This window comes from Ursus maritimus, unplaced genomic scaffold, assembly GCF_017311325.1.
Source record: "Ursus maritimus isolate PB19 unplaced genomic scaffold, ASM1731132v1 scaffold_3, whole genome shotgun sequence".
NCBI lineage: Eukaryota > Metazoa > Chordata > Mammalia > Carnivora > Ursidae > Ursus > Ursus maritimus.
Window position 1 is genome coordinate 32,244,960 of NW_024425563.1, and position 14,259 is coordinate 32,259,218.

Sequence of the window (14,259 nt, forward strand, 5' to 3'; positions counted from 1 at the left end):
TCAATTTTTTTCAAATACTTTAGAAATATGTAACCTGGGCAGTAGAAAGCCTCTTTAAGTCCAACCACCCAACATATACACACATGCAAGACATCACAATAAGCTGCGGGTATATATTCTTCCAGAATTATTTCCTATACATATACTGACATATTAGCATTCAGCATGCTTTTAAATAGGAAGGATTCTACCACTTACCAAAATGAGCCCTGATATTAGTGAGGAAGTGCCTGTCAGGGCCACGTAGAACTTCGGTGTTAATGTGTTCAAAAACATGCTCACTGAAAAAAAAGAGAGAGAAAAGGAGAAGAATAAGGAATGCATAAGTACGTCAATAAAACAGTGTTCCATTTTTCTCTCTAGTGAAATTATTTGTTTCTGATGACAAAAATTCTTAGACCCTTAACAAAGTCCCATTAAAACAGTTCAGCATCACAAAGGCTCAGAATGCTAGGTGTCAAGGGCTATATCCTGAAAGAAATAGCCACATAAAAGAAAAAAGCAGCTTTTTCTCAAAACTATTGTTGTGAATAGAAACTCCTCATAACCACTGAGGAGTCTAATCAAAGCTGGTTACTAAATTGTCAGAAAGAGAAGATCTTACAGATTTTGAGAGACCCACACATTAGAGTTCTTGAGGAACCAACAAGGAATACTTCAACCTTAGAACAAATGGAAAATAACTACAGTTGATCCTTGAATGTGTGGGTACTAGAGGCGCCAAACCTCGACACAGCCAAAAATCTGCACTTAACTTTTGACTCCCCCCCAAACTTTACTAATAGTCTACTATCACCCGAAGCCTTACCAATAATATAAAGTCAATTAGCACATATTTTGCATGTTATTTGCATTATATACTATATTCTTACAATAAGTAAGCTAGAGAAAAGAAACTGTTAAGAAAACCATAAGGAAAAGAAAATACATTTTCAGTGCTATATGGTATTTATTGGAAAAGATCCATGTGTAAGTGGACCCAGGAGGTTCAATCCCATGTTGTTCAAGGGTCAACTGTATATTTTCGGCAGTTATTAAAGATTGTAATACTATTGTTACTCCTAAGAAGGAAGGACAAATGGACAAAGTTAGCACACATTAGTAAAAGTTTTTTCACCTTACTTAAAAGGCTGTTAGACTAGTCATAAAAATAACTGGAGTCAATGAAAAAAAAAATAAAAATAAACCACTAAAAATAAATGTACAGTCAAGAACCTTCCTGACCAATTTCTGCCACTCTGTTCATATCAACTATACAGTTGATCTCGCTATCCATTAAGTAAGGTTCACTTCCATATTTTATAAGTATATTTTAAATCATTATCATTTGTATCTAGATATTGCATGAAACTTTGATTATTACCAAAACAACAACTGACCTAAAGAGCTTTTTGCATGCGTATTCACATTTCTTTACTGAGTCTGTTTGTGGAAGGGTACCACATTGGTCTGGTTTTAGAATGAAGGATGTTAGAAGTAGGGCTTTGATATAATTAGGGGAAAAGGCTTTGGCATTTGTCCTGAGCTTGGCCCAGAAAGCCAAGTCACCAACATGACCATAGATCCCATGTTCACTCATTCAACAAATACTTCTCGCTGTTCATGAATGAGACCACGGACAAGGAATGGAAGCATGAATCAGACACAGCTCCCACCGTCTAGATGGCCACAGTCTAGTTGGGAAATGAACAAGCAAACAAGCAATTACCATAAAGTTTGATAAGTGCATACACAAGTCCTGAGCATGGGATGTTATAAAAACACATAAAAGGTGTTGAATGCTACAACCGAAACTAGTGATGTACTATAGGTTGGCTAACTGAATTCAAATTAAACACACACACACACACACACACACATACACACACACACACACACACACACACACACACACACAAAAGGGACGCACCTAAGGCTGAAGGCTGGAAAAGATGTCCAGGAGAATAAGTAGGAGTTAACTAGACTAGTGCAGGCAGCAGAAGCGACAGACAAAAGGGCAAGGTCAGCAGAATAAGGGGGCTACTTTGAGGTGCTGAGAAAAGATCACAGCCTTTCCAAACAGTTGTAGAGGCTGAGGAGGGAAACAGCTTGACCTGTGGGCCCTTTGCAGAGATGCAGTTGTAGAAGGGCGCATGGATTCCATTCTTCCTGGCTACCGGCCATCCCTCCCCTGCTCCCATTCTTACCTGAGTTTGTTTGACTTGCGGGCTATCACTTGTAATCTCAAGAGTCTGAACTAACACAATGTGTTCAGTTGATAGTCACACTCTGACTAAGAGAACTCTTTTGGGGAGATTGAGAAGGGCACAGAGGTGCAATCAGCCTAGGACTGCAGAGGTACAGCTGAGTTAAGGTTGGGTTTGCTTGGCCATTAAAAACCCAAAGATGTGGTGATTTGTCATTTCCCAAGCAAGTTAGTGGGAAAAGGGAGACTTTTTTGAAAGGAAAAAATTAAACAAACAAACCTAGAGCTTGTAACTGCCAGTCTGATTCTGAAGTGCCTAAAATTCTCAAAATTCCCATCCTCACACTATAAATGACCCCACACTCCCCATTATTTTTTAAAAAGTCACCAAAACAGAGTATTTGCTTTATTTTACAGTTATGAACTCTCATATCTGTATCATATACTTTTCAGTAGGTTTCTGGGGACAAAGTGAGTATAAAATTCTACAAAATCCATTTCTAAAAGAAAGAGGAAAAGGTATGCTTGAATTAGAAAAGTGCTTTAGTAGTCCTGCTATAACACCCCAGCAACAAAAGCACAAATCAATGGAGGGGAAAGATCTAATGAAAATCATTAACTCAAGAATTAATTGATCAATGAAAAAGACAATTTTATGAGTGATCTAAAGAGATAAAACTATACAGTGTTCCCATTTGGTTTTACTTACTTAAGATTATATAGCAGTGGTAATTAATAATTAAAAGATACTTCTCTGTTATATCCAGTTGTAGAAAGCTACTAGAGTTGAGAGATCATGGAAGTCATTAGAAGAAATAGAGACACACATAGAGAATGAGAGTAGCAGAAACAGAAACACTTCAGAGAGTGGTAGGTGCTCCTTTAATAATCTATTAACGTTATGGTCTTTCTGAATATCCTGAATATCCTGGCTGAAATCACTAAGACATGGCATTTGGCAATTCTGGGCATAAATATCAACACTTCATACTCGCCATTTCCATCTATCTATGTATTTAAAGTTAATAACAAAGCACTTTCGCATAGTAGAGAGTTTAATTCTCACTTCAGCTCCATGAAGTCAATGTTATTATTCATGGTATTTCATAGCTGGCGGTGGGCAAAGACCTGAACACCAGTAGTCCTGCCCCCAAAGTTCAGCTCATGGCATCACAGGGTGTGTGCAGATACTGCTGACAAGCAAGAAAGAACAAAATAGCAAATGGAAAGCCCTTCATTTCAAAAGGAGAAGAATTCTGAATAAATCACACTAAAAGATGAGATGCTTTTAATACTGTACTTACTTTTACCTCAGACTTTTAAAGATAAGTTCCCTGTGATCTTATCATTGGTGTACTGTGTAGCCCGGGGGTAAAGGCCAGTAGGCACTCAGAAAGAAAAGAGAATCTAATTGAAGATTCCCTCATTAAATTAGGAGGGTTGCTCGCTGCAGACCAGACTGCCTTAAAACAAGGAATACCTTGCCTAGTTTCATCAGCAATGAGGGCCACTAACAATTATTTTTAAAACATATGAAGGCCTGATGAAGTACCTAAAAATTGCAGCAGAAAACTGTGGGGTATGTACTTTGAAACATAAACTGGATTTTCCTGCTACAGACATATTCAACTGTCTCTTCCATAACTGCTAGGGCTAGGCAAAATAAACTCAAAAACAAAGACTAATCTAGCTTTGTGAAGAATAGATTCATAAAATTTCAATAATGTCCTATTTCAACCTAGAGATAAAAATTAATAAATCAGAAGACTTTTCATCTGATTCAGCAGGGCACTCCTCACAGGTCACTGCTCCAAGAACACTGCAGTAGTCAGTCAAGGGCAGCCTCGGGGACTGAATCATAGAACATTCTGATGATGCTCAACTTTAACTTAGTACAGTCTCCTCATTTAACTAATAAGCAAATGGGAAAGAATAAAGCATGGCCCTGAGAAGAAACTAGGTAGGAGGGATGGGTACATAGATTGAAAATTAAATGACCTAGGGGTGCCTGGCTGGCTCAGTCAGTAGAGCATGTGACTCTTGATCTCGGGGTTGAGGTCGAGCCCCATGTTGGGAGTAGAGATGACTTAATTTAAAAAAAAACAAAAACTTTTTTTAAAGAAAATTAAGTGACCTCTCTAAATCATAGAAGAGAGGAGATAACATGTCAACTATGGAAAGCCAGGGATCACTCCTCTGAGCAGGGCTTACTCAGGAATCATGTGGAATGGTCCTGTGAGGCTGTGTCTGTGAGGAGCCAGCCACATTTCTGTCTCTCAAGACAATAACAGCCTTCTTTCATATTCTTTAGAGCACAAGCAATCCCCAAACCACAGTCCTGGAAAAGACCTCTGCAAAACAGGGTGAACACATAACCCCGTGTTTGTCTCTTCGGACATACTCCGCCTTACACAGAGAAGCCCTGGAATGAAAAGACTAAGGCAGCATCAAAGACTTGGAGGTACTGACTGAAAGAACTGAATAAGCAGTGTGATAAAGTCTACAACGCCCAAAATTATTGTCCTCTGTCCCTTTCAGCCTTTCTAAAATATGGCATGTGAAATAGAAAAACTTTAAAAAGTTATAAAATAGCAATCATCAACCACTGAAAATGTTAGAAATAAAGTCCCTAGGGAGAAAAGTTAAAGAAACTAAGTTTATTTAGGCTGGGTGAAAACAAAAATGGAAGCGATTTTAGGTAAAAGTGTTATCCCTGGGAAAGAGACCAGGGTTAGGAGCCTTGGTCTGTAACCGTGACATCAGCTGTAATGTGGAGACCCTGGGAAAGCCCCACACTCTGCCAGGGCTACTTCGAGGCTCAGATGAAATGTGCCTTCCCTCTGTACTCCAGCACAGACGCCCTAGGGGCCTGACCCTGGGCCAGGCCCTGGGAAGCACTGGCCCTGCCCCCGACGGGCTCACAATCCAATGGGTGAGAGAGGCAAGGAAATGGGTAAGCAAATATCTTTGAAGAGATCACGTCAGGGAATTATAAAAGCACAGGGTACCCAAAGGGATTAGGACATCAAGAAAAATCTCTGCCAAGAAAAAGCATCCTGTCTGAGACTTGGAAGATGAATCCAGATGTTGCCTGCAGCTGCAGAGGCAAAGGGACCATGAGAGGAAGAGCTGTAGAGCATTCCACACAGAGTACTGCAGCTCAGGGGCCTGAATGTGCGAGCACACGGAAGGAAAGGACAAGGCAGTACGAGTGCCACAGACTCACATGTGCGTGTTGAGGCACTGGTGGGGAATTAATACTAAAGATGTGAAACCACTTTCTAAAGCTCCTGCTATACAAATGCATGGAATACTAACACCAATGGCTATTCTCGGATGAGACAAACTAGAATGGGCCCAAGTTGTATTTCTAAAACTTAAGGGTGTTCACTGCTGTTTGGTCTCCAAGACGATCCATAGAGCACTTCTCACTAACAACTGCATGCAATGAATAGATATACAATGCAGCCTAACTAAAACAATACTTATGGAATAGGGGACTCTGGTTTGCTTACTTTTCTTAGTAAATAAAATAACATTTATCACAACACAGGCCCAAATCTGTACTTTTGAGGCTGTTTCACTGTCCATAAGGTAAGAATAACATCTATCTTGTTACAGGGTTGCTGTGAGGACTAAATGCATTAATGTAGATAAAGTGCCTCAGCAAACCTCAGCTAATAATATGTGTTATCATTGTCATTATTTATGTTTATGTTGCTCTTCCTTTTTATTTATCTGAGAGAGAGAGAGAGAAATGAGGGGGGGTGCAGAGGGAGAAGCAGACTCCCTGCTGAGCAGATAGCCCTATGAGGGGCTCAATCCCAGGACCCTGGGATCATGACCCGAGCAAAAGGCAGACACTTAACCATCTGAGCCATCCAGGCGCCCTATGTTATTCTTCTTTTTGTGATGTGACACCTCATACCGGTCCAGTTGTAAGAAGCAGAAGAAACTCAGCTGACTGTATTAATATTAATAGTAGTAGCAGCAGTACACCAGCATTTACTTAACACCTGCTTCTATGTGCCAACCAATGTGGTACAGACCACAGCCCAAGAAGTAAATCACCTGCATTGTGATTTGTCATATGCCCTACAAAATAAATGGAAGCACCAAGTAGTAAATGGCTCCTTTTAACTGAATTCTAGTTGCTAGAGGTGGTTATAAACTGGAGGGTAAGTTTGAAAGCAGCCATTTTAGAAGGCGAAGAAATTACTGAATCCCCTAACTCAACCATGTGATCCTAAATCTCTGATCTCTGCCTTACTAGACACCGTGGGAACAATCAATTCAGCCACAGGCCACGTGGAAACCTGCAATCCTGTTCCTTAGTTTTCTTCAAGTCTTCGTGTAGCTTAGGACATATGCTGTATTAAAGCCTAAACTATAACCTAAGCATGATGGTTTACAAATGTTTTAAATACAAAGAACAAATAACTAAGGCCATACCTTCCAAGCCTTGAGACAGCAATATCAACATGGACTAGAAAATTGTCCATTTCATGCAAAGCAACATTTCTGATTTAATTATGGAAAGGACAGAGTTCCATGTCTACATAAAGTACATTAAGGCACATGCTAGTCTTGCAAGAACCTTCTATCAAACTGTCTTCTCAGACCTCCAAAGTGGGTTAGGGAACACACAGGAATAGTTTAATCCATCACTTGCATTTTTCTATGTGAGAATAGGGAATATTTTCTTCTTTCATTTTATTGTTCTTTCAACCCTGCTAACCCTTCTTTTCCCTCCTGTCAGGTTCCATTAAGTAGAGTTGCAACTTCACTCCTCTTCCTCATTTACCAAGGGACAAGAAAATGAAAAATGTAAGCTTTAATATTTTAACTTACACATATGCTAATTTTGAACAGATTTCCAGATGGCACGGCTTTTAAGATGAAAAAACCTTGCCCTTTTCTCACAATGACACTATGATGGATAAACTCTCAAGTGACCCACAATGATCCCTACCTCCTGGTGTTCATATCTTTATGTAACTCTCTCCCCCTGAATGTGGGTGGGACAAGTGACTTGCTTCTAGCAAACAGATATGTAAGATACTCTCTCAGTAGCAGACATGCTGGAGCGTCTCGTCGCTAGTGTAATGAAGAGAGTGACCATGTTGACAGGCCTATGCGGCAATGGACTATAAGCAGCCTCTAGGCGCTGAAGGCAGCAGCCAATATGAAACTGAAGGCCTCAGTTCTACAACGATGGTTTCTGCCAACAGTCTGAGTTAACTTGGAAGCAGAGTCTTCCTCAGTAGAGCTTGCAGGTAAGATCATAGCCTAGTCAACACCTTGATTATGGCCTTGTAAGACCCAGAGCAAAAGTCCCAGCTAAGCTGTGCCTGTAATTCTGACCCACAGAAATCGTGACATAATAAATGTGTTGTTTTAAGCTGCTCTATTTGTGGTAATTTGTTACGCAGCAATATAAAATTGATACAATCATGTATAATTCATGAAAGTGAAGATCAGTGTGGATATCTGATAACTGTGGCTAACTGCAGTATGCCCAGAAAGGGTGTTAAGATATGCCAATTCAATCTGCCCCCAGAGCTTCTTTTCCCACTGTTCATAAATAAAATGCAACTTCAACCTCTGTTGCCATGACAACATGTCATTCTACATGCTGATCTGTAATTGTCTTTGTAAATCAACTAATATTAAAGTAGAAGCTCAGAGTAATTTTTTAATATGGAAATCAAGCATCTCCATTTTACCCCAGTAAATGGACTTTCTTTTTTCTACACATACTTTAAATACACAACATTTGCATGTTCCCCAAAAAATCAGTTTTACATCTGGGCACAGCATCAGTTCAAGAGAAGATTAAAAACACACCATAAGCACTTTTTCTCATTTGTTCCTTTTGCTTCTCCTCTCCTTGCCCTTCACCCCAGTCTCCTTGAGCTCTGACAGCATCTCAAGCTTTTATGCATTGCAATTCCCTTGATAAATCCTGTGGAATCTATCCTGGTGAGGAAGACATGGAAGTATAATTTTAGATCCATTCCAATGTCAAGAAATCCTCATAAATCATTCTGTCTACTCTTCTCTCCACCCTTGATGTTGCCTTGGCAACTTCGCAGGTATACTATTTCTGCTTTACTGGGCATCTGGCTCCACTGAGGAGTAGAGCGAGCACATTCCTTCTTTCTTTTCTCAGCTGTGATCTGGGAAACTATATCAGAGTGTTCAGTCTTCATGGCTCCTTGTCCCTTGCTTCTGTCAAGCCATGAAGGAATGTCCAAAGCCTGGTCACCCATGTGACCCTCAAGGGTAAGTGAAGCAAGATCTCAGATTATATCTTCATTTTTATTTACAAATAGGCTAATTATGAGGAACTCCCTGGCCAAGAATAGCAGAGTGGCTTGTATAAGTCTTAAAATTTTAGCCATTTAAAATATGCTTCAATGTAGGGTTGAAGACCATTTTATGAGTCTTTCTGTTTCTCATAAACTATTTACCATCAGGAAGAAAAAAGATACCTGTCTCAAAGGGGAGTTACACTGCAAAAGATAGAAGCCTTGAACAGACACGGCTCTCCAGGCCCCAGGCACCTCTCCTGAGAAGGGCTCACTGACCTCAATACCCCTGCAACCAGCACAGAGCATACTCCATGGAGCTATAGCCACCTAGATTCTAAACATCATTCAGCAAATGCTCTGCATTTATTAATATCAGCTCATCCATTCATTTATCCAAAATGTACTTAACTTATAAAAAGTACAAGACACTGAACAAGATAGAAGAGTTAGGAAATAAAATGATATAATGAGGCTGATGATCCCCTTGAGAAGGGAAAATAAGATACCCACACAAGTAACACAGGACAGAATATGAAACTTATCAGAAGAGAGCTACAGATAGAATCGAAAGGAAGAAAATATTTCTTCTAGTCAGAAGGATCAGAAAAGCTTAATAAATGAGATGTCCTTCCCTCTGGGCTTTGAAAGAAGGATAAGTTTTTATCATTAGACTGGAGAGGAGTGAAGAGAGGGTACGGATGCCACAGAGATACCAGCGCGCACACAAAAGAACTGGGCTGGAGGGGGCGCCTGGGTGGCACAGCGGTTAAGCGTCTGCCTTCAGCTCAGGGCGTGAGCCCGGCGTTCTGGGATTGAGCCCCACATCAGGCTCCTCCGCTGGGAGCCTACTTCTTCCTCTCCCACTCCCCCTGCTTGTGTTCCCTCTCTCACTGGCTGTCTCTCTCTGTCAAATAAATAAATAAACAAAATCTTAAAAAAAAAAAAAAAGAATTGTGTTGGAGTACTGTAAGTAGGATGAGGTGCAGCGGTGGGAGATTATGCTGGATCAAATGCTGGGTCGAGAAAATCAGACTTTCTATAGAGACAGTTAGAAAATATTCTCTGAACAGCAATGTGAGTAAGACACATGTCTAGTGGTCGTGAAATGGTGTGGGAAACGTACAGCTCTGAGAGGTACCTCAGAGGGAAGTTCTTGTCATACCACCAGGGTGGGAGGTTGGGCAGATCAGATTTGCAGAGGTAAATTCAACACTATATGGCTCTTAACAACGTGACATAAAGGGTGAGAGTCTAGAGAATGCTGGCAAAGTGGGGCCAAAGTGAAATTGCAAGTGATTCCAGACAGTAAGTGGTAAGGAATTATGGCAGCAAGCATAGGCCACTTCTACAGGAAGTCTGGCAGGAAAGAGAAGAAGAGAATTTTTCGTTAAGTGGGACTGAAGTTAAAAGAAAATATAAATAGCACTGCATGAACTAGTAAGTGAATTAGGAATAAAATTTAAACCTTTATTTCACTGCAACAAGATCCACCCTGAGAAATCCAATTATAACTCACTCTTATACCAAACTTTAAAGACAAAGGATTAATCATTGGAAATGTGTTTACTTTCTCTGAGATTCTTCTTTTTATGCAGATTTCAAAGAATAAATAGAGTGAAGCATTTTAAGTGACATAGCTTGAACCTGTCAGTTACATATACGTATATTCCCGTTATATCAGTTGAGATTAAATGACAAAACAAAAATAACTCTATTTTCTATTCTATTGACTCTGATTTTTTCAGTATTAGTTTACTTGCTTTGTTTTGAACCCTCTGCTAACTTACAGCTGAAGAGTTTGCCTCAAAGGAAGACAATAGTTTGGGCCAAAGAAGCAACTATAAGGCATGGGGTAGTAAAAATCAAATCTGATTTTAAGTTAAGTTTTTATTTTCATTACATTCTCTAAAAGTTCAATGGCTAATTTACTTCTCTTCTGAGTGAAAAGCTGCCCTACAACAGATGGTCTTCTGGAAGATGTTTTATGGCTGTGTCTCTGGGTGAGATGCCTAACCAAGAGAGATAAGAAGCCACAGGGGAAACCACTAGACAGACCAATATTTTAAGTATTCAGCTGTTTCAACTGCCCGGTTGTTCAAAGGCTAGCTTCATTATTTTCAATTCCAGTAACTAGATTTGGCTTTGCATTTGCATCAAATGAGTGGTTAATACTCCAGAGGGCACCGAAAATTATCTCCCCAGGTCCAGGGCTGGCAGCAAATTGTAAGTTGGTAAATCACAAATGCACCTAGCTCTGAGTAAGGTCTATAGGTGACAGTAAACGGAAACTGGAGCACTGGTATTCTCAAATCTCAGTAAGCCAGTTTTTCTTAAAATGTATTAAAAGATGTATCTAAATTCCAGAAGCCCTTTGTCATCCTTAATACAAAGTTCCCAATCCCTAAAAATGGCCTTTCTCTCTCTTTTGAATCTATTCTTACTATCTTGAATAGTTTTCAGACATTGCCATACCTCACTGTGAATGACCCATTCATCTGTAATGTAAAAAGAAAGAGAGGAAGGAAGGAAGGAAGGAAGGAAGGAAGGAAGGAAGGAAGGAAGGAAGGAAGGGGGGAGGGAGGGAGGGAGGGAGGAAGGAAGGAAGGAAAATAGGTACATGGTTTTTTGTTTTTGTTTTTTTTTCTTAAAGATTTTACTCATTTGACAGAGAGAGAGACAGCCAGCGAGAGAGGGAACACAAGCAGGGGGAGTGGGAGAGGAAGAAGCAGGCTCATAGCAGAGGAGCCTGATGTGGGGCTCGATCCCACAACGCCAGGATCACGCCCTGAGCCGGAGGCAGACGCTTAACCTCTGTGCCACCCAGGCGCCCCGGTACATGGTTTTAATTAGCAACTGTCTAATGCATAGATCCTAGGATCCAGCCCAAGCAGTTTACCTCCAGGTGGATCAGTAGTCGGTTAAAACCCAAGGTTAATGAGGCCAAGTCCTAGGTCTGATCTGAGTCAGTCATCCTGACACCAAGAAATTCTGTGCCACAAACTTAGAAAGCACCCCTAACTAGCTGTATTACAAACCATATTACCACTGAAAGGCTAAGCACCATGTTACTATTTTAAAAGAAACAAACTCATTTTAAAAGAAAAAAAGTGGATTTTCAAGGTAGTTTTTTTTAAAACATTCTAAAAAATACAGAAACATTTTTTTTTAAATACCACAACCCCTAACCCAGCACTGCCAAAAGGAAAAAAAAAGAAAAACTAGCCCACCCAGCACTGCTAATGATAACACACAAAGGCTAAGTTTCTCTTGAAAATAATTTGCTAAAATAAAATAATGCTGACAGACGTAAAAACTAAAGCATAAAGAAATACTTCACATGGCTACTCAGTAAGCAAGTACAGTGAGTGATGTGCAAAAATGCCACCTTCGATAGCATTTAGATCAGTATCTGTAAAATGTCCAACATCATTGTCATAGGGCCAAAAAAAAAAAAAGTTTTATCAGGCCATACTTTTAAATACTTGTTTCACTTCAACAAATAAATACTGTGGAGAGAAGGGCTAATAGTTACTGACCACCTACCAAGGGCTATTATGTGTAAGGTGCTATTCTGGGTGTTCAATGTATATTTTTAATCATTTGATTCCCACCACAGCCCTGCAAAGTTAGATTACCCATGAATTTTACATGGATTTTATATGGATGAAACTAAGACTTACTGAGGTTAAATGACACCTCCAAGGACACACAGCTATTAAGGGCCGAGCCTTAATTTGAACACAGCTCTACCTGATCCCAAAGCCTGTGCTCTTTCCCCTTGGGAACATACCTTTCTTCTGGATAACTGACCCTACATTTGGGAAAACAAAACAAAGAGAAATATCTAAGTTTCAGATTTGCTTTTTGAGGTTTCCAGTGCCCTCTGCCTCTTCTGAAATGGTAATCTGGTGCTTGCTCCAAAGCCAGGCCCTATGGCTGGGCTCAGGAAGCCCTCTGGGATCTGAGAGCCAGGGCCTGCCCCAAACCACAGTCTCAGTCTAGGGCATGCAGGCCTGGCAATGACTTCCTCCTGAGGAAGGAGGGAAGGGAGGCTGATTACTGAGCCATTCATTACCACACAAACCTCATGTTAAATAACTGACTCTCCCTTAAGGCTATTATTAGCAATGAAGGATGATGTCTGCACATTCTTATGCATTCTGTTCTGTATTCTATTTTATTCTCTATCTTGTTCATTTATCTCACTGTGGGTCAAGATAAAATCAGGGCCAGGTATTTTACACAGAAAGAGGCAGCACAGGCTAATGTTTAAAATCAAAGTATTCAGACCTGCCATATATATGTTATTATCCTGGCCTAGGGAGGATTCATTAGAGTGGAAAGAAGCTCCTGAGGCAGTTCTGGATACCAAATCATATGAACTCTTTATACAACAGCTATTACTGTATCTACAAAACTGTGGTTCTATTCTGATCATATAATTACTGCCTTAATCAACACTTGAGGTAGTATCCTTTTACATTTTCAAGTTATAATTATTTTTCCTTTTATTTTGAAACAAAATAACTAATATATTTTCTACTCCTAGAATGAGGTCTGCTAAAACAAAAAAGAAATCGAAAGCATCCTAAAGTTACCATACCCAAGAAAGCCTGTCGTACTTGTTACTGAGAATCCCATAAATCCTGTGTTTGACTCTTTTTCACTTTGGATTTAGGTTCTGGTGTGATACACACAGCTCCAAACATTCAATGGATATAAAACTCAGGGACATAAACAAGAATATATTTAAACAGACACCTTGCAAGGCTTCCCCTGTACAGATGTGGTGGTTATACATTCAACTTAAGAGTTTGAATACCTAAACCCAGAATGTTTAAACCCAGAATATTATCTATATAAATTAAAAGCCCTAAACTTGGAATTTTCAGTTTTAGTTGTTAATATCATCCTAAAAATATGATGAAATCTTGTTCATCCACTTGTCCATCTTAGAAGTTTTGTACATGTCAGTTGACCACATTTCTGTGGTTTGTTTTTTTTTTAAATCACTACACTTCCAGGAATTCAAGATACTCAGCAAAATATATTTATAAATATATTATTTTAAAAGCAAAAAAACAAAACCCTAACTATCCAACAAGAAAAATGGTTACACAGTATATGCCCATTATGAAAGAACAGTACCCAGCCATTAAAAATGATCACCACCTTTTTAGTTTTTATAAAAAACAGAATATAGGGCACCTGGGTGGCTCAGTCAGTTAAGTGTCTGACTTTGGCTCAGGTCATGATCTCAGGGTCCGAGGATCTGCTGGTATTGGGTTCCCTGCTCTGCGGGGAGTCTGCTTGTCCTTCTCCCTTTGCCCCTTCCCCTGCTTATGCTTGCTCTCTCTCTCTCTAATAAATAAAATCTTTTTTTAAAAAAGCAGGATATATAACTTAATAGTTTAACACCTTTTATTTAAAAATCATAAATGATACATTTGCTATCCACGTAAGTATAGTTTCTAAAAAAACGTGGTGGTTGCACAGAAAAAAAGTGGAGGTTACAAGGTAAACATTCCAAAGTGCTCACCTCTGAATGGCAGAACTACGTGTGATTTTTGTTTTCCTTCACTGTAGACTTAAAATTTTCTCTTATATGCATTGTTGTTTTTTAATCAGGGGCAGGGGAGTTGGGGAGCAAGGATTTTCAAAGCATGACATAAAACTAGAAAACATAAAATAGGCAACTTCAGAGGTGGGATTACATGGAACTTTCATTTTATACTTTTTACATTCTCTGTAGTCTGAAAT

At 39.6% G+C, this 14,259-nt stretch overlaps 1 protein-coding gene across 11 annotated transcripts in view; it reads right to left on the reverse strand.

Annotated features, from left to right (window-relative positions):
* Positions 1 to 14,259, reverse strand: part of ST7 (suppression of tumorigenicity 7) — a 231,959-nt gene that overhangs the window by 113,198 nt on the left and 104,502 nt on the right. For all 11 annotated transcript variants that reach the window (XR_005838524.1, XR_005838523.1, XM_040644075.1 and 8 more), the window contains one exon: positions 199 to 281. Coding sequence is in view for 9 of the 11 variants with exons in the window: in XM_040644075.1 (XP_040500009.1) it covers positions 199 to 281 (83 nt within the window). In the remaining 2 variants the exon portion in view is untranslated. The remainder of the gene's footprint in view (positions 1 to 198; positions 282 to 14,259) is intronic.